This window comes from Athene noctua, chromosome 1 (genome assembly GCF_965140245.1).
Source record: "Athene noctua chromosome 1, bAthNoc1.hap1.1, whole genome shotgun sequence".
Taxonomy (NCBI): Eukaryota; Metazoa; Chordata; class Aves; order Strigiformes; family Strigidae; genus Athene; species Athene noctua.
The window spans coordinates 237,000,764-237,021,990 of NC_134037.1; the positions used below are offsets into that span (position 1 = coordinate 237,000,764).

At 39.5% G+C, this 21,227-nt stretch overlaps 1 protein-coding gene across 2 annotated transcripts in view; it reads right to left on the reverse strand.

The window, feature by feature from the left end:
* Positions 1-1,022: 1,022 nt before the first annotated feature.
* Positions 1,023-21,227, reverse strand: part of LOC141973336 (complement C4-like) — a 57,825-nt gene continuing 37,620 nt past the window's right edge. Inside the window, exons 26-43 of one of the 2 annotated variants that reach the window (XM_074931793.1) lie at positions 20,407-20,610; positions 18,862-18,937; positions 18,307-18,463; positions 16,647-16,742; positions 16,155-16,323; positions 14,994-15,160; positions 14,417-14,575; positions 13,747-13,806; positions 13,199-13,292; positions 12,247-12,415; positions 10,501-10,588; positions 9,805-9,879; positions 8,635-8,743; positions 7,613-7,702; positions 7,131-7,223; positions 6,215-6,298; positions 2,343-2,475; positions 1,023-1,209 (exon numbers count right to left, since the gene is read on the reverse strand). In XM_074931793.1, coding sequence (XP_074787894.1) covers positions 1,071-1,209; positions 2,343-2,475; positions 6,215-6,298; positions 7,131-7,223; positions 7,613-7,702; positions 8,635-8,743; positions 9,805-9,879; positions 10,501-10,588; positions 12,247-12,415; positions 13,199-13,292; positions 13,747-13,806; positions 14,417-14,575; positions 14,994-15,160; positions 16,155-16,323; positions 16,647-16,742; positions 18,307-18,463; positions 18,862-18,937; positions 20,407-20,610 — 2,162 coding nt within the window. In that variant the 3' untranslated portion in view covers positions 1,023-1,070. The remainder of the gene's footprint in view (positions 1,210-2,342; positions 2,476-6,214; positions 6,299-7,130; positions 7,224-7,612; positions 7,703-8,634; positions 8,744-9,804; positions 9,880-10,500; positions 10,589-12,246; positions 12,416-13,198; positions 13,293-13,746; positions 13,807-14,416; positions 14,576-14,993; positions 15,161-16,154; positions 16,324-16,646; positions 16,743-18,306; positions 18,464-18,861; positions 18,938-20,406; positions 20,611-21,227) is intronic. The other variant, XM_074931803.1, reaches the window with a different exon arrangement.

Below are 21,227 nucleotides of genomic sequence, written 5' to 3' on the forward strand. Positions count from 1 at the left end.
TGCCAAATGTCATTCTCTGGCAAACTAAAGAAGTAAAACCTTTATTTGCAAGTCACCTACTTATCAGTGTTATCAAAACATTTTCTCCAGACTTTTTCTTGTCCTAAGAAAAGAGAGGTTTTGAGTTTGGGGTTATTTTTTATTGTCAGTTTAGTTTTCCATTTGTGGAAGCCTTTATAACTGTGGCAGCAAAACCTCCACCTTTCTATGACAAATATTGCATCTTCACTACAGAAACATTTGCATAGCCAGAGAAGCAGCAATGCTTTAGAAAAATGCAACCACAGATTGCGTCAGGTTTTTTAAAAAGTGATGCAAATTAATTAAACTGTAAAAAAAGAAAATCTTGTAGACACATGACTACAAAGTGCAATTAAAAAGCAGTTCTGTGCCCTCAGTGAGCTACCAGCACTAGCTAGCCTGTGCAGGAATCTTGTGTCAGGCACAGGACACATCCACTTCTGTTGCACATCCCTGATGCTGGGCCAGTCCCACTTCCCTCTTCAGAAGTGCGTATGGGAATCCTGCTGTGGTATGAGCAAGGGTCATTTTTTCCCCTACATGAGAACTCACACATAAAATCAGAAATTCACTGAAGTACTGAAGTCTGAGTGGTAGTATTTCTTTTCTTTTAGCAGTAGTATAACAAAGGCTGTACTTGGTAAGCCCATGAATGCCCAGTCTTCTTTCTGACCCATGCAAATTTCTTGGCCTCTTTAAAGTTTGGTGACAATGACTGCAGCAATTAATCAGCTATGCAAGCACAGTATTTTTTTCATTTGATCCCATGCAGGATAATTGCATTGTTGTGTAATGGATCAGGGAGACAAATTCTTGATCTCTCTTCATCAGTGTCAGGGACAATAAACACAGTAACTAGTAGAGTAACTGCAATTTTTGTTATATTACCCCCACACACATACATACATATACCTAAAAGAAGATACTCCAATCAGCAAAACAGATAGCAAGAGAAGCAGCTCTGCAATGTTTCAGGTGCCACTCTGATGTACAGACTTTGCAAGAAAAAATCAGGAAGGAGCTGAGTTGCAGTCACACAGGTAGGATATTCAGAAGAGGCACAGGCTGTCAGGCATGTTCACGAAGTCCTGCAGGTGAGCACAGGCTTGCCGGTGCAGGGTGGTGCGGCACTCACTGTCGTCTGGAATTTTCTCTACCCAGGCTTGTGCATCAAGGAAGTACTGCATCCTGAGAGCAAGTGGAACCAGTAAAGGACATGAGTCACTACTGCTGACCTGCAGCAACAGGGAAGTGTAAACCTCATGGGGCTGCATCCCTCCACCAAGGCATCTCTGAAATTAGGAGGAATGATACTAGCCAAGAAACTTGCCTGAAACTTGCTGGGACAAACCTGACCGTACTTGTGTTTTGAGTGACACCACGTAAGCTTGGGCTAAGTTTCTATTTGAGTTTTCTGGAGGGGCACAAAAAGCCCCAGTGAACACCAATGAGACACAGTGAAGGAGCGTTTAGATTCAACAGAGTATCTCAAAATATTTCCTAATTTTTGGTGGTGAGGGACCGTGCAGCTTCTGGCATTTTACAACTGGGTTGGAGAAGACTTTAGAGGTTACAACTCTGCTTGGAGTCTTTGGTCTTTAGCAGGCATCTGTTGAAGAAGGGCCCCTGACTTAAGCACTCACATTAGTGTCTTATAGAGATGGAGAGAGGGGACCTTTTAAAGTTTTAGGAAGTGGTGTTTACAACTCGTTTGAGAAGGTCTCCCTCCTACAAGCTTTCAAAGGTACTACCTTTCTCCAGTTTTGCGCAGCCTTTAAGATGGCTTCCTCACTAAATATTTAATAGTCAGACTGAATTCCTCCCCAGATAATTCCCTTGAGAAATGAGAAGATAAATTCCCTATGAGGAATGACAAGAATGATGTATTTGCATGCATGAAGTAACAGAAGCTTTGAGAGCTGCTTTTAGCCACAGTCCCACCCAATTATTTTGCAAACCCAGGAGTTGTGTAAGGCTTTTGCAGTAGATGGAACTGTGGAGTGTTTCTCATTCTTCTTTTCTAGCTGTGAGTTTTTAACCCAGTAGAGTGAGGGCCAGATTTTGATTCTGAAAAGTGTGGGAACCAGGCTCTGCATGGATAGATAAGCCAATGGATTTGGGTGGCTCAGCTCTTCCCCACAGCTTGCCTTTTGCCTACTGTTAGTTAAGTTACTCTTCACATTTTAGTAATGCCGGCAGAATCAGTCCCTAAGAAATTTGGCTCTCCTTTTGCTTTCTGGAGGTATTCTAATAGTTTGAGTAACCTCTGGATTCATGGTCCACTATAGCAGCCACTGCTGCTCAGAAACCATTGCACTTACTTATTGTTGCAATCCACTGTTTGCCCATCTTTCCCCATGAGGAGGTACCGTTTGCCAGTGACCATGTTTAACTTGCACGTGGAGCGCGTTAGGAACTGTCGGTGGGCACCCACTTGGATGCTTTCATCAGCAGCTGTGACACGAGAAGAGAAAATCCCATGAACTTTTCTATTAAAGAGCAGAACCGTAGCCCACAGGACACAACCCCTGTGGCCATTTACTCCACTGCTAAGCCAAGGTAATATTTCACTTGGGGGATGTGGCTTGACATGGGAATAAGTGACCATGCTGTGGTAGGATATGTTTCCTTTAACATTATCTGACAAAAAGTAAGACATTTCTGTCTTAGATGGCTGTCTTGGCCTCCTCAGTAGTTACTGAAGGAGCTGTTTTGCTATAGTGATCTTTCAGGCTTTATGGAGTTTGTTTAAATCTCAGAGATTGAAGGAAAAGCCAAAGGAGAAAGAAAACACACCATTGTATATTTCAGATTGCTCAGGCTCATAGTGGTCTTAAAAGCTAGCAAACTAAATTCAAATGTCTTAAGGATCAACAATGCTGCATGGAGTATTAAAAACTCACTCTCCTTAGCACACCTGACCTGAACGTCACTGATTTAACCTTTACAGTATTCCCTCTGAAGCTGATATGTAGGACATGGGCTTGGTGATCTCCACATTTAAATAACTTTGAAGATTCTGGTCTGGATTCTGGCCCAGAGGACTATTCATTCAGGAGCTGCACTGCCTATTACAGAAGTGGGCATCCAAGGCAGAAAAGAAGGGTAGTCAGACACTGCAATGACATGAGAGCTGGAAAGAGGCTTATTCATCAGGCTAATGCATGTCATGAGGATACTGTGTTGTTTGGCTAGAACAACAGTTTTCAAAGTCCATCTCCCCCCCAAAAAAACCCCCAGCAATATTCTAATCTCTTACTCTCTACGTTGTGAAACGTCATTGTACTGGTTCAGCTAGGATAGGGTTAAGTTTCTCCCAAGCAGGGGGAAGGGATCTCCAGCCAGGTTATTCATACCATGCTGATGTCAGGTCTGGGCCAGGGAGCACAGGAACTTTTTCCTTTGTGGCTTTGGTCAAGGGGAGCACGTGGTGGGCTGGCTGTGTTCACTGAGGTATTTCTCTGTATATCTTTTGTCTTGTTTACTGTTATTACTGTTTGTTGTTGTTATTATTGCTATTGTTGTTGTTCAGATTGTTTATTACACTGCTGTATTAAATCTTTTCTTATTTCAACCCCGGGGTTTGTGCCCTACTTGTGTCCGAGGGTGGGGGAGGGACAATGACAATGTGGTCTCCCGTCCTGGTAGGGCCTAAACCAGCACAATCATACACAACTGTGGTGACAAATTCAACATTAAGACATCTTAAATTACAGGTAAAACCACACAGTCTAGAACCTTGTGCATCCTCTGCTTTCTAAAGTATTATATTACAGGTATGGAAAGTCTAGTATTCAAAATGAAATCCTAAGAGTAGAATAAAAACCTGTAGTAGAGTATTTTAACACTAAAAAGATTTCAGAAAAGTTGATACAGAGTGCTAATCTGTGAAACCTAGTATTAAGACTCTTATCTATTTCCTAGCTAAAACTTGCACTAAGTTTACATATAGTACTTATAGGCCAGAGAAAAGTCAGTCTTCAGTATTGTATGCTGTTTTACATCTGCATCCTTTAATAGAGTATTACAGGTTTTCTCATATAATACAAGACCTTTCTATTGTCCCTTTTCTACACACTGTAATGAATTTTCATTTTGTTCAATGAATGCAAAGATGGATGAGAATGACTTGAGAAAATTATGGTGTTATGCCTCAGGTTCATTGTGCTTAAATTACCATCACATTTCTTGGTTCATATGCTTAACATATGGCCTAACACAGTTCAGACTCTGGGGATCATAAGCATCTGAGCTATTACTTTAACAGGTCACTGTATAATTTTCAATTCTAAATCTCCAATTTAAAATGAAACAAAAATATTCTAAAGTATCCAAGCAGAATTTAGAGGAAGCAATTACTTCAAGTTTTAGAATCTATAAGGTGTCTGTGTGGGAGGAAACTAAGGATTCTGTGCTATTTTACATGGGCCATGCTGTTCACTGAAAGGACTCATAGGACAGCGTAAACATTAGCCATCCAAAACACATGCACTAATACTATTAACAGTCAAAGTAATCTGAGGAGTGCACATTTTGCTAACTCCCAAACACAAATGTTTCCATCTGTCTTCTGAACCAGTCCTATATTTGTAAGGAGTGATACTGAAATAATGCCAGGGGTCTGGAGAATGAGAATTTACCCTACTAATTCTCACCTACCCTTGATGATGGCAACAGAGACCAAGCTCAGTCAAAACAGCCACAGAAAATACAAAAGATAACAACTCTAGTTCAGTCATGAGCTGATTTGGATGCAACACCTTGAGTTTTCTTCATCATTGTGGCTTCATGCTTCTTCCCAGCCTTTCTCAAGCCTGCTGAAACAGTCTTCACAGCCTACTGCTGCTCATAAACTCATACAGCACAAACCAAGGGGATTTTTAAAGGCTCAAAAAGAAGGAGGTGAGAATGGGAGAAGTTGTCTCTTCCCTTCAACTTCAGATTTGAAGGATGTTTCTCTCAGCTGCCAAGAAACAAAATCTTTCCAGTGCTTCCCTGTGAGTTGTGAGTACAAATGCATTGGGGCCCAGAGCTCTAAATCCTTTTAGATCCTGTAGGTTTTCTGGAGGGACTGATGAAACTTTCCATCATGGTAGTGTAATGTCCCATAGCTGGTGTTTTGATCAGTAGGTACATTATCATTTCCCTGCATATGGAAAGCCATGGGTATGACTGATTGCTGTCTCACAAAGTGTGGGCCTGATTTTCTGACAGGAACGGGACATTGGTCTCAGATCACGAGTTATGTGTCATGAAGTATTGTGTGACATTGCCAATCCCCTGGGCAAAGATCAAAGGAGTGAGATAATCATTCTGCTCTGGGCAGGGAAGATTTTTAAATCTTTGAAGTTGCTTTTTAAAGGCAATCTCTGGCTACCAAACTCAAAACTGACAACCACATGATGCCACAGTGGTTGAAGTCTGAGATGTTGTCTGACAGCCTCTCTAGAAATTACTTTGAAGAATATCAGTGTTCACTGATACTGCTTATAAAGTTCACATGGAGACAGCTGAGATGGCAGGCCTGCAAAAGGATATTGTCTGAGAGCAGTGCAAATCTTTACACTGCACCTAAAGAAATAGAAAGTCCATTTTGTTGTTATCACAATTATTAAAGTTCTGGAAGTTTTCCTTTGTTCACTGACTGCAGGCAAGTCATTATGGACAACTCAGCCTGTTCTGCAAGGGTTGCAAGTGCTTAATAATCAACAAGTACTTCAAATCTTCATCTAGTATCAAAACAGAGGTCAGTGGATATGATTACAGTAGAAAAAAATGTGGGTCAATAACATCAGTCTACAAAGTGAAATAGTTGATGCAGAAGACCTAATACCCACACTACGCATGATCTTGGAGGGTTTATCTTAGACTAGTTCCAGTTTGGAGCCATGGACTGAATGTATGTGGAATGTCTTCTGGTTTAGTTTCATCTGAAAGAATTGAAGCTCACGTGCTCTGAGATTGCTGCAGAGTGTAAATCAAAGCAACCTACCCCTGAGCTGAACTCAACAGTGAGGTAGCTGCACAGGTGGTCCTTGCAAGAAATCAGTCGTTTTGCAAGCCTAGTGTAGAAGTATATCTGACCCTACCTTCTATAGCAAGAGAAGGCATCTGCATAGTTTGTACTGGCTAATGTTTACTCAACCTAGTTTTGCTAAGGTGAATGAAAGAAGCCAAACATTTTGATACTTACTGGTTTTAAGGATTTTGTGGATTTTGCCCTCATAGTAATCAAAAACATTCTTCTGTGTGCTGTTGAGGAGCTCCACCTCATACGCTGTAACAGACAACAACTATGTGAGGCCAGATGGAAACATGAAATTGCATCCAAAACCTGAAATATAGGTATGCTTTTACCAGATGTCTATACAGAGGCCAGTGTACTATCTAACTGCAAATCATGGGGATATGAAAGACAACAGGATAGTAATCCTGTATACCTAATATGCTTTTAGAAAGTCAGGTATTAATCAACAACCTCTAGATTTGTATTCCTTTTGTGTATTTTTTTTTTTTAAAGAAGCTTCTGTATGATTAGGTTTTGCATTTTTCCTGTCCTGTTAGAATCTGATTTACCATATATGCTGTACTGGTTTTCCTTAGGTTTTGCATTTTTCCTGTCCTGTTAGAATCTGATTTACCATATATGCTGTACTGGTTTTCCTTCAGTAGGTCTTCCAACTTTCCATCAAAGAAGAGGCCAGAAAGACAAATTAACAAAGGAGAAAATATTTGTCTAGCTCCACAGAAGGAGCTGCTGAGCTATGGCATGCCATGAAAAACCTACTCTTTATCTCCATCCTGTAACATTAGGGATGTAGGGGATGGTGATGCTCCCACCTCAGGTCTTTTCTAAACAATGTAATGTAATGTTGTCCATGTATCCCACCCCCAGCATCCCACTGCATCTTTATGTGGCCTTTACTTTTTCCTTTCACCCCCCTGATAGCTGTGATAGCACATGGCTTCATTTAATCTCCTCACCTTTTAGGCCGGATACAGAAACCCTACTCATTTCAGGAGAGGTCTGGGCATATAAAGCTACAAATTTATCCTTATTAAAAATAACTATGGTTAAACTTAACTGCCAGTTGTCTTTCATGCCTTACCATAATCCGCAATAGGGTAGTAGCAGACAAAACTGAAGCGTGTGGTTTGTGTTATGGTTTTACTGAAAGTGGATCTTTGTCTTGGGCAGGGACCTAGAGTGAAGAAAATAAATATGACACCTGTCTCTGTGGACATGGATATGTAGATATAGATACAGTTTGCACAGGCTCATTCACTCAATATTGTAACAGAGAATAAAATAATATCACAGAACAACTTTCTTAGAGGTGTGGTGGAGGGATTTTGCATACATATGCACATGTATATATACATTGCATTCAACTATCAAATCAGTCGTGGATATCTTAAAAAAAAAGTTTCAATTTGGTACCAAACATATTAGATGATGCTTTGTGTCCTGTATTAGGATATGATTATTAGGATAATTGTAATGATCCTTTCTGGGCTTAACAATTCTCATGTTAATGGTTTGTAGAAGTAACTCTCTTCTTTTAGAGTGGCCTATTTAGTCCTTCCTTACCTTCTGCACACTGGCAAACATTGGCGTGGCACACCTTTGAAAGCATGGCACTGTGCTTGGGAGCACTGTAGAATATGCTGCACTTTCTGTCTGTGGAGAAGAAACAAAATAGCTTGTCTCATACAGCTCAAGTGGAAAAGCCTGTGCAGTAGAAACTACATTTGAAGCCCAACTTTTTCCTGGTCCAGAGAAATCAGAGCACTAAGGTGATAGATACCCATCAGCAGTCCACAAAGAACTATAGCCTGGACAAATATCACCTTGTCTTTCAGCTGCGCAACACCTGGATTGGTGCTTCTGGAGTTTTTTTGGGGAGTGTGGTTTGTTTTGGGTTTTTTTTGTTTGGTTGTTTGGTTTGTTTTTTGTTTGGATTTTTTTTTTTTTTAAAGTTGTACTCTTCCGTTTTTTTGGGGTTTTTTTTGTTTCCTCTAAAAAGCATCTATCTTAAAAGCATCTTTAGAACATAGAGCTATAGTGAGCACTCCACTGTTTCAGAAGAATGAGATAGGATCACCAATAATTAGTGTCTTGGATCCCTCAACTTCAGTCAAAGTAGACATTTGACCTAATTTTCAAATATTGTTTATGTAACTCTGGCAAATCGAGATGATTGGCACTTAACCTTCTTTGAATGGGGAATGAGACTGGCTCCCCCAGGAAGCATAAGCCCACCCTCTAAGGTTGCCTATCTTAGATGCATAAAAAGACAGTCTGACCAAAAAGATAATGTGAGTAGAACACACTTAAAGCACCATGAGAAAAGGGAACACAGGAACCTGATTTAAAAATCCATGAGTGTAAAAGTTTGTATTTTCAGTCCATTTGCAATAACAGACCCTTCCTGAGAGGATCTCTATTTAGGTGATCTTAAGCCATAGTAGTAAAAGACAGTATTTGAGGCACGTTATTTGACTTGACAAAATCATGTGGTTTCACACACTACATCAAAACCAGCTTTCTACAGACTGGAGTTCGTTCTTGAGGGTCTCTCAATCAGTTGTATCATTTTTCTGTGACCTTACCAGGGTTGTAAAAATCATAAAGGATAGCATTTGCTGGCTGAACCAAGCCCATGGGATTAATTTGCTTTGCCCCAAATGATATGCAGTCTGGGTCTGGTCCGCTTGTGAGCTGGAGAAAAAGGAACAATAGTTATGATGAGTAAACTAACTCTTTCTCTCCAGTCAGAGAGAGAAAGCTGTTGTGGCTGTCCTAGCTGTTGAATGCTTGTTTCTGATGGCATAGGTGAGTTAACCCTCATAGCGGCAGTGTCACCTTGAAAAAGGCATTTCCTTCCATGATTTTATTGGAAGATTTTGTGGATGAGCTAAACCTTGTCAAGGTAGTTTTGTGAGATGCGTGCAGGTCTTCCCTTCCTGAAACTGTCTGATCTGAACTTACATCATCACTACTTTGGGGTTTAGTTTTCAGCTTTTGCCTAAAGTTACCTTGTACAGGAGTAATGGGAGTAATATATATTCACAGCCTATCCTGTACCAGCGGCCACCAGTATATACACTCTCCCTAGTAAAATGTCAGGAACAGATTTTGACCTATGTTAAATACAAAAATTATCTAGGACAGTCATAGCAGCAGTAACATTTACTTTTTTTCATTTGTCTATTGTTTTGTATTTCAAAAAATCTTTGCCCTGTGTGTGCTTTCTACAGAGATGCCCCGGCTTTGGCCATGGAGGTGAAGCAAGTCAAGTGGGTGTAGAGTGGAGTCATTATCCAAAATACAGAGAAATATACACAGAAACTAGGGGGTTTGATGTTTACAGTTTTTTGTCACTGTATGGATCTTGCTCCAGAAATACTGAACTTTACATGCAAGCTGCATGTGAAATTTATAGGACCACCTGTTAACACTTTACTAATCTCAGATGAAAAGCTTCTCTTCTGGCTAGAGAGAGTTTCTTTTTTTTTTTTTTTTTTTTTTTTTTTCCCAAACATGGCCAAATCTCAAACATGGACTATACCTCCTGGAACACAGAAAGGCAGAGGATGAAGATGTGTGTTTCCTTTCTTCCCCTCCTGTGCCCTCTTTCAACTGAGTTGTTCAATAATAATATATAACAAAAATCACAGGAAGGTAACTGAGTGTGAAAAACAATAATGATTAGATTTAAAAAGAAGTCTATATATGTTGTCTGAAATGGCAGAGATTGAGAAATCATTGGGTTTGCTTACTTCACCAAAGTAGAGCAAAACCTTTCCTTCCTTGTACTCATAGTGCTGAATGTACTGGTCTGAAGATGTCACCAACTGCAGGAAAACAAACAAAAAAATCAGAACAAAAACTTAGCATAACAGGAACACCTTTGCCACCACCCTCTATATTCTGGTTTGCTTTGTTCAGCTGTTTGCTTTATTCTGCCCTCTTTCTTCCTCCCTAAAGGAGACAGTCCCTGAGAGCATCAAGCTGGGCAAACGTCCCCCAACCAATCAGGCTCCAGAACCCAAAACTCTGTAGTCAGCTTTGTAGAGTGCTGTGCCCTATCTCCCTGTCACTGTGTCCTGTTGGCAGCTGCCTCTAAAAGATGTGCTTGCCTTACCCCCTGCAAGCACAGGACACCCTGTCCTGGCATGTCGTGGGACAACAGTGCCAGTGGGGATAGCAATATGTGTTAAGGACAGGCAAGTGCCCTGCTGAGCCTTGCCCTAATTCTTATTACAAGGGACTAAGAAGACTGAACTCTGTTCACCACAAGCTTTTAATTTCTTGTGTATGTTCAGTGAATATTTTATCAGAACAAGAATAATTAAAATATATCTAACAAAAATCTGTTTTCCTTTTCTTATTCTGTGAAGTTTGGAAAGATTTTGAAAGAAAAGTTTTCTGTAGAAAAGGGTACAAAAGATTGCACAGAAAAGTGTGTTTCTAACCTGTTCAAGATCCTTTGTGTCAGGCTCCAAGCCACTCAGCAGAGAGAGATCGACCAGGGACATCTTTGGTGCATTGGAACCTGTGGACCTTTATAAGGGAGATGGCCAGCAATGAACATCTGCACTGAACAGCCAGATTGCTTTGAAGAGTTTGTTTCTTCAGGACTGCTAATGGTGAAACAAAACATTCTGCTCCATTTAACTTTCCTAAATAGATTTTACTCTGAAAAATATGTGCCTACCTCATTAAGAGTCATGAGGCAAAATTAGTCATCTAAACTAGTCAAATGGTCATCCAAAACCCAGGTGTCTTGCCTGAACTTGTCATCTAGGCTTTCTTTATAGCTGACAGGCAGAAAAAATCACCTTCAAAGAATAGTTCATTCCACCATAAAAGCACTGTTGAAGAAAGCGAAGGTAAACAGCACTGACAAAGTGTCTTTATTACCTAGAGAGTGGCGATAGGAAACGGGTTTATCCAAACTCTTCATGGACAAAGTCAAATGTACTTCACCTTTGCTGCCCAAGGCAAAAATCCTCATTGCTCTAACTATCCGTTAGATATATATATTGGACTTCCAATCTTTTCTACTTCCACCTTCTCAAAAATCAGGTAGTTGTGTCATTGCTGGAAAATGAAGCTGTTCTGCACTCACACAGCGTGCCTTGCCATAAGATATTCCTCATACACTTAGTGGTACTTCAGAAACTTTTATTTTGGCATCCTTCTTTCCCCGTAAGGGATGTACCACAGCTCAGAAAAGAAGTATGGTGATGAAGTCAGTGCCTTCAGTTTTTCTCCTGTATCTTAACTACTACAAAGTCACCTTCACATTATTGTTTAAGTCTCACCCTAACACTCAGCAATGTCCTGTAGAACAGTGGATCTGATAGTTGGTAAATGTTACATAGCAATTAATGGGGAAATTGATGCTTTAGCCAGCACACAATTCACTGAGTACATGTTTAACCAGGGAGAGTGAAACCTGGGAATCAGGGTAGCTCCAGTCCTCCCCTGCCATTGTTCATGCTGCTGTCTGGGAGTGGGGATAAAAACCAGTGCCTCCAAGGCTTTGACAAAACTCAGTGCAAAAGCTAAATTCTACTGGGGGGCAAAACCTGCTTCTGCCATCCTGCACCTCTCTAGAAGGGGAACTCATGACAGCCACTACTTTGTGCTTCTGCAACCCTTGCCAGACTGTGAAAGAGAGCAAAGGCAGATGTTTCAGTGTTATTCTGCATGAGACTTTTTTTTCTCACTAGCTCTGCCCTCGCTTACTTCTTGATTGTCACAACTGGATATTCCTTTTTTCTGCTCTCCTCCCCAAAATAGCAGTAGACATTTTTTTCTTTTTTTATGAGGTCAGAGTGTGACCATGAAGGAAGTAACAGCATCTCTCCAGAAAGCAATGAAACTCTGTAAATGTCTTATTACTATATTCCAATTATATCTACTTTATTTAAAAAAAAGACTTCTTTCAAACGATTAGCCAGCCAGGTGCTTTAGCATCTCCCCCGAGTTTGAGGGGGGGATAACCTGCAATAGGCATTTGAGATCTATGTCCACCCTCTAAACATAATACATTGTGCGGAAACCTTTTCTCCTGCCATGGGAGAGAGGATGCAGACTCAGCATGTGTGCATACTCACAGATGATCTCCAGGCTGGATGAAGAGGGTAACCAAAAATAATTGCAAATAAAACAAGAAAGCATTTTCTAATGAGGAACTGATCTTGCAGACCTACCTGACACATACTTTGCACTGCAGTGATTCTGCTTTACTGGGAGAGATCACATCCCTTTTCCTTCTGCTGTGGATATCAAACCACTCTATTTCAGACAGTGGCTCAAATGCACTGTTTTCTGCATTAATCAGGTCCTCATAATCTTCATTTTCATCAGAATATGCAGCTTCTGGAAGTGAGAGACACAAACAGCCATGCACAAATTTGACTGAGGACCGGGTAATTTGGTCCCTTTTTGTATACTGAAAAATACCAATGGGCAGTCATGCCACGTGTCTGGGTTTTATAGAAGTTTGCTGTACGCCATCTCAGTATTTCTAACTCAGAGTTAAAATTTTAGCGATACTTATAGTAAGAACAACCAATAGATCTAGCTAAGAATGGGGTTTAGGTGATACATAGATATGTAAAGGACAATCCTAGCCTCCTCAAGTTAGCTATTCAAACAGAAAAAAAATGCAGACATAGGCAGAGAGGATGATGAAAACACACTTCAGGAGATGGAAAACACAGTCTTGCTCATATGAAAGACCTATGACAGGACTGCCCCAAAGAATTTTTGAGGCCACATGGTAGGACCCTTATTAGCCAGGGAACTGAGCTGGGTTTTCCTCTCATGGCAGCCAGGAACACCATGAAGGAAGTTTACCTCGCTCTCTTCCCAATAACAAAAAAGAGTTACTAATAGTATCTGTGTATCTGTTAGGTACCTGCTGAACTTATAGTCACTCAGATAGTTATTAAACTATTCAATTTTAATAAACTAAACTAAATTAATAATATTAATAAAATAAACTAAATGAAATGATAACTAGGCAGAGTTCAGATGCCTTTCTCTGTTATTGCTTCATTCATTTATTCCCAGTTTCCAAGGCTGGAAAACTATTAAATATCATTAACAGCTGGCCAGACATGTCACCTTTGAGACCTAATGACTTGCCTTTTTACTCACCAGAGTACTTAACGCTCCCTTCCATTTCCACTGTCAAAATCAAATCGTTACATGTGTTGTTCTTCAGCTCAGAAGACCAGTACACTTTTAATACCTATGATGAACAAACAGCAAACCATAAAAAATATAATTTAAATGTCAAGGGATTTACTCATCCAGGATCTCAGCAAATGTTGATTAGACATGGAGTGTGGAGAGAAACACCGGTCTCCCAGAGGCACAGACTAGTTGCAGAGGACTGTTGTGGATATAAGCAGGAGAGGTCCCATGTGCAAATCACAAGTGGTGTGGGACAATTGAGATAACTTTTGATTTCCAACCACAAAGCAGTCTTTCAAACTCCAGCTGCCTCTATCAGCATTGACTTTATGGACTTAACAAGGGTTAAATATAGGAAAAATTGACAGGGCAGTCTGTAGGCCCCAATTTTAGAAATTTGGAGGTAAGAGCACAAATTATGAAGCTATGGCAAGTAATTTCTCACTCTGTTTTCAAAAAGGGATTCAAAGAAGTCCAGGTGGACTCTGAATTAATGATTTACAGCTTACACTCATTGTCCCATTTCCTCTGCCATGTACAGATACTTCAAGTTTTCTCCCAAGTTCAAACTGCAAACCAAGGGAAAAAAAAAAAAAAAAAGAAAGAGATTTAGTTTGTGCTCAGCATTTGATCTATTGTTTTCCTGTGATCTTGATGGACTTCTATGCCTTTAACCCTCAGAACTAGGTTAGGGAAAACCTTTAGCTACAGGAGGAGTTATGACACCTCAAGTCTCACAAGATTTTTCATGTATGGGGCTGGTGCATCTTACTCTGCCATTCTGGGGCCCAGGAGACATATTTTCTCAACTTCACTCCCTCCTCTGTAGCCTGGATTTGACATTTTCACAGGTCCCAACACACTGAATATAAGAATATTTCCCTTCTTCCTCATTCCCTAGCAAGGCTTGGGCTCCTGCCTGCTCTTCACTACTGGGGGAGATTCATGTCACCAAAGTCCTTGAAGAGGCAGGGCAGGGCCTCCAAAGTGTACTTCTGAGAATCTGTTCATTTTTAATTCTTTAAAAAGATTCTGTTTTTTACAGATTAATTTATTAAAAAATATTATAAACCAGCTACATCATGAGATTAACATGATGATTAACATGAGAAAACCTAGGCCAGATGATCCAAAGTTTCTCCTGTTTCAGAAAAAAAGCTTGAAACAATGGTTGTGTACCTCTAGCTGCTTCTGAATCACTTCATCAGTATCAGTCAGGGTAATACTGTAGTCTTTTTGTCTTCCAGGTGTTCCCAGTTTAACAGTCAGGTTGGTGGAAGCAGTGTTCAATGTCTGTATGCTGTATGCTGACAGAGCTTCTAGGGCCACCACTGTGTCCTAGGTGAGAAAGAAATGCAAAAAACCTATTATACCAGGTTATCTTAACAATGTGTAAGATGACATGACCAGTCACCTGGAACTATTCTTCAGTTTTATGTTTTTTGCTGATTTGAAGTTCTGTATCTGTCTGTTCTTTTCATATCTCAGCTTCTTTTAGCATTAAAATCCTAAAACCACTGGAGTTCTGACCTCCGATTGTCATAAGTCTTCATAAATACAGAGAATCTTTGCTGGCTTATGACTGGGATTTTTTGGCCCGTTTTTTATTAATGAGCCAAAATCTTTAGTGCTTCATATGGCAAAGAAATTAATGATTAAGTGCTATGATGCTTTCAAATCTAAATGAAAAAGTCTTTATGGGGCTTCTGTTTTCTTCCCTTCCACCAAAACTCCACCCAGACTGATGGCCAGGCACCTGTGTAGAGCAGTATCCTCCGCCATAGTTCCTTCTTTCCGTCAGCCACGTAGCAATAGGCCTTGCGTACTCCTTGTCTTTCAGGAGCAATGTTTGAAGCAGTGCATAGGCAGTGGTTTCCACTGAGACTGCATCATTGCCATTTCCCCAGTAGCGCTGCTGCTTTGCTGCAAGAATAACTCAGTTTTGAATCCCCTTGGTAAAGACATTTGCCAAAAATTACTATTGTTCTGCACAGTAGATATTTCATGTGATAGCGCTGAGGAATCACAAGACACAGATGCTCTCATGAGAGCAAGAAATTAGTTGGGAAGAAGAGATAATGGAAAAGGAAAACCACAATTTTCAATTTTGATTTATCCAACCATCACAGTCTAGTATAATAATCTCATTGTACAGAAATGTCCATTGGATGGAGTGGGAGCGTTGTGTCTGCTGGTCCCTGAGAGATACTATTAAGCATCCCTATAAATCCAGTCTTCATTAAGGAGAAGCATATTCCCTATGCTTAAACTATGGCTATTAAACTATAATGTATTTACCAAATTAATTAGGAGAAATTAACGACGTGGCAGTGCAGTCACACAGCCAACTGACTCAGCATTGACCACAGCTAGGGGGACAAGTGGTGACGTTCACATGGAGCTGGAGCAAAGCAGTCACAACTGGTGGGGGGGCTTTGAAAGCAGGTGGGCTGGAAAGGACACCTTCCCTCAGCACAAGTCCAGTCTGGATTACTCTCACAGATAGCTGCTGTTCAGTCTTATTTACCCATCAAAAGTTTTGTCTTTCTCAGGTGACTTGGACTTTTTCTTTTAATGCACTTAAGGGGTGTGGAAACATTGGTAGGCAGCAAGGGAAACAGAAAAGATAAATGACTCTTTACCATGGTTTTGTTCCAGTATCAGATAAGATCACGATCCAAACTTCACAATGCTAAGTTGTTATTTGATAATTATATTAATTATACAAATTACATATTACAATTTCAACACTGAAATATTTGATTATGTAATTAAGTATATTACACATATACATACATGCTTCTATAAAATGAAAGTCTTCATTTACTCAAATTTGATTTGTTCATATAAGAGCGCTCAAGTGATTTAATTAGGAGAAGCGCTTTCTAACTGAATTTTAAAGAATGTTTACCAGTACCTGCATCAAAAACAGAACAGCCTCTTAATTTTTCTTTCACAAACTGGTCTTCTTCATTATCCGACTGCACAAGTGTCAGAGCATAAGCAGTGATGGCTGTAGAATAGCAGTTTGTATTTCTTGAAAGTTGTTTTTTCATGTAAACCACTGCTCCTCTAATCACTTGTACCTGGGAAAAGAGAATGGATCCGTTTGAAAAGGTCATTTGGACTTAGTAACTGTTACTGGTGGTGAGAGTACTAGGAAACTAGAATACTTCAAATGTAGTCATTTTTGGGACAATTTTAATAATTTCTGTTTAGTGATTAAAGCCATTGATGATGGAGTACGTAGCTCGAAACACCTCGCTGTACATTAGGCCACGGCATCTTCTCCTATCCATCACAGATGTAAACAGACTTTTACCTCATTTGCAGTACTTTCGGATAGTAGGGTGGTTATGTCATTGTGCAATAGCCTTCAGGCTTAAAGATAAACAGTCAGGCTTCCTACCACATCAGGTGAATGGTAGAGCTGTAAAGTCTGTTGCAATGCTATAGTTACAAAGGCTGTCAAAGCCAAATCCTCTTCTGCTGATCCAATGCCACCCTGAAAGATGAAACACAAAGGTAAATGTATATGTATATGCTTATGATTAAATTTAGAAAATCACTTTTCATGAAGATAAGGACCTTCTTGTCAAACCACAGACCATGTACCCTTTAACAACTTGTGTCTGCCTGAAGTATATCTTCTATATTGGCAGCCACTTTTCATGAAAAAAAGTTAAGAGATTATTCTATGTCTTCATATATTTGTTCTTCAGATGGTAATTGAATATTTAATTACTTAACTTATAGTATAAAATCTACAATTTCTCACTGGAATATTCATGGCTTAAATTTTCAAGCACTAGTGTGTTGATTTTTTTTTCATTTCTTTGCTACTCCCTATAGACTAAAGAGCCCTTTCCCACAGAACTTTTCTCCTGTAAAGGTATTTATACACCATTGGTAGATAATTTTTTATTGATAAACTAAACACAGTGCTCTCATTAGCTTTTTCCTCTGAAATTTTCATTCCTATTCTTCTTTTTGATTCTTTTGCTCATGCTCTCCTTTGACAACAACTTTAGGATCTTCAGTAACCTTTGACAACAACCACCTTCTTCACTCAGCCCCAAATGTTTATAATTAGAAGGATAGGTTGTTTGCATGGAAATACTTAATTCTCTGTACAAAATTATTATGCACAGTTCCTGAAGCAGATGTAAAACAGAACTATCTCAGCATGAACACAGGTCAAAAAAACCTTTGGCCTGTTCTTGAGCTGTTTTTATTGGTTGGTTGATTTTTGTTTGTTTGTTAGGGTTTTATTCCGCAGCATTGTCGCATCAACTTTAGAACTGGCTTTGAGGGTGAAAGCCTCACTAGTGATTTGACAAAGATCATTAATAAAATTAATACTTTTTTTTTTTTTTTCATATAAGATTACTACAATGGTATCTGCATTTTCATTAAATTTTGGAAGATGCATATTATTTTCATATCCTAGAAGCATGGAGAGTGTAACAGTTTTGTGTTTCTGGACACTTATGAGGGATGTGTAGACTAACATATACAATTGGAAAATCTGATTAATATCAAGATTTTTTTATTTTTTTTTCACCATGGGAGTGGTTAAATACTGAAACAGATCACCCAGAGAGACTGTGAGATCCCTGTCCTTGAAGGTACTCAGGACTCAGCTGGACGTGGCCCTGTGCAATCTGATCTAACTAGACCTGTTCTGAGCAGGGATTGGAACAGATGACCTCTGGAGGTTGCTTCAAAAATAAATTATGATTCTATGGCTCTATTGCCCTTGCAAATAAAAGGCATACTTTTTACCAAACACAAAGATCTCGGAATTAATTTTCTAAGTGCTCTTGAGGCATAGGTCACCTGCAAAATTAACTAAGATGGGATCAAAAGATACAGGTGGTGAACTGCTATGTATGTGTTTCTGATATAACAGACCTTTTAACAAATTCCTTTTACATTACAGATTTTGTATTTCATATGTTACAGATTTCTTTTGATGCATTCCTTGTTACTCAACAACTCACAATATTCCTTTCAATCCCTAGCAGCCCTAAATGTGCAACAGATTCTTCTAAATATGGATGACCTACCTGCATGGTCCTGTCCATTACTGGGTGATGGTCGTGGAATGAATGATCTGCCTGCTGTTGGTTAATCAAGTAAGAAATCGAGTTGCGTATGTGACTGTCTTGGACATTAATGTACTCTTTGCTCCTTGTGAGTACTTTAACAATGAAGGCAGTTAACCTGCACAAACGAAATTGTTCCAGACGTGCTGACATATATTTATAGAAGACTATATTGACAGGAGAAGAAACAAACTAATTTTTTACATAGACTCATATTCAGTACAGGGCACTCACTGTAACCTAGTGAGTTATTATTCAACATCAGTGTGAACATTTATATTCTGTGGCAAATGCAAAATAATCAGTGGCTCAGTATTAATCTCCTTCATCAAGGACTAAACATGTTCAGAGACTTACAAGGCTGCCTATCCATAAACAACAAAAGTACATAGACAACACCATGCCCACCAGATTTTGAAAATGCACCCCCCTGTAAAAAAATTCTGATGCATCAAATAATATTTTGAAAAAAAAAACCCCAAAAACCCAACCAAAAACCCCCCAAAATAGGCTTACCATACACTACTGGGGGTTGATTTAAATGCTCCATAGGAGCCATCCATCTTCTGAAACTCAAGCAATCTAGTATAACCTGCATGAAAAAGACAACATATATCTGGTCAGAGAATATACATGTTTCTTGGGCATTTTCATTTATCACTTTTATTAACATGGACATGTTCAGTATTGACTAGTGGAAGAGTATATGGACGTGCACACTGGTACGTTAAGGAGGAAATGACTGGGCCAGCAGGCCTTTGACACAGGAAAAGCACTAGGCTCAGAAGGTGCTCTGTCTTGTTTGACTTAATTGACCCATGAGAATAACCTGTAAACTGAAGGTATTTGGAGTTACAAAACATTTTCTGTGTAGTGAATCTTGGGAAAGTTATTTCCCATTACTGAAAACTTTTCAAGCTTTGACTTTATGGTGCATGGAATCAAAAAATATACAAAATATAATCTTTTGGGTCAGACATAGGCTTAGAAATCATGAGCTGTGGTTCCTGACCTTGACTTCTATTATCTTGACAAAGACTGCATCATAGCCATTCAACTAATTTTCTACCCTGGCTAATTTTAGTAAGAATCAATAAAAGCATAATATAGGAACTAAAGGCTTCTGATAATACCAAATGCTCATCTTCAGGATCTCATGTCACTTTAGGCAATCTTTGATAAACAGGAAAATACCTCCGTTCAACAACTGTTAGCATGTTTTTAATCTCTATTTATACCCTTATTTTTCACTGATGAAATATGTCACGTGTTGTCTGAAGATCATGAAGATAGGTGCATCATATTGCTTTATGCCTTGTGCACACCACTACTGTTAGAAAGATCAGCTGTACCTCCTACAGGACAGATAAATCCTGGTCTCTACGTTAGTGTCTGTGTGCTGGAATACCTCCACTTGCATATGCTGTTGTCCTGGCTTCTTTGTACATTTAACACCATCTTTGGATCATGTCTTGGGGTGGACTATTCAAGAAGCAGCCTTGCAGCTGTCCTCTCCCTAAGGAAACTCCCTCCCTGGGAGGTTGGTCTAAGGCTGTTGGAGTCATTCTAGCTCATGTAATGAATGCAGGAGTGTGAAAGTGTCAGTATTACAATTACTACTGGGAGTTTCTTTAGTGATACTCCTCTTGACAACTACAAACATCTCCAGCAGAAATGTTTACATCCCAGCTGGCCATTCTAAGCACTGTCTATGATCCATGGGGAGAAATAAGCATATTTAGGACAAGATTCTGCTTGATCTATTTTGCATAGCTACATTAGGAGGAAATGATCAACTGGCCTTTGCTGTCCATTTACTCTGAAACGAGTAGGCAACAGAGAATGCGGACTGTGAATGTCAATACTGTACAATGTCAGATGTAGGCAATTAGTCACATAAATCCTCCTCCAGTTCTGTTTCTCATGTCTGTCTGCAGATTGTCAGAGGCATTTCTGTGTGGCTACGTTAAGACACTACTCACTTCTCTGGCAAGTAGCAATGTGTGATGCAAAAGGATGACAAAGACATGTTGGTTGGTTTCAGGGGGGTTTTTTTGCTACCTTTTTCAATCATGTTAATGGCTTGCTCCTTCCGTTCATGATTAAAGTTCACCCACTGCTCACTGGCAACCAAGTACTCAATAGCATAGACTGCAGGGGCCATTTTCACCATTGTTTGCTCTGCACAGCCTTTGGGCACTTGAATAAGTTTCTCAACTCCAGTAAGACTGAGACAGTTTTCAACAGGCTCGTCCATAATATTTCCTGTTGTAAAAAACACAAGCCGTAGTACATATCATATTTAAAGCTGACTGGTGTAACATGAAGAAAGGTGATACTAACTATAGGTTGACACTCCAGCATGGCCTGATAGTTCTCATTATTAAACATGTTTTCAGCTACTTAAGACTTCATACAGCTGGAGAAGAACAAGGATGAGGTGCCAGGCCCTGGGAAAGCTAGAGAAAGGAGGCTGGGGCAGTGAAGACACTTAGAGGAGAAAGAGTCCTGAGGCTACTGGAGGCAGAGAAGCAAGGAAAGGGTGTAAGACTGGTGTTTCAGGTTCAGGCTGGAAAAGTATTGTCAAATCAGACCTGATCCAGAAGTCAAAATGATTGTGCCTTAATCATGTTAAACATTTTGTGCAGAGAGATTTTTCCTCTTCTCTGCAATTTTCTCATTTGATGAATTCAGGCATCCCCATAATTTAGAAGAGGTATTTGACATGGAAACCATTAGCCTTTGTGTTAAGCATGCATTATTTTACATTTTCTGAGAAAAAATGTTTTTATCATTAATAAGAGTACTTGCTAGTAGATTTTGTAAAATATGTATGCATGAGTGTATATATATATGTATGATTTTTTGATTAAATGAATTTG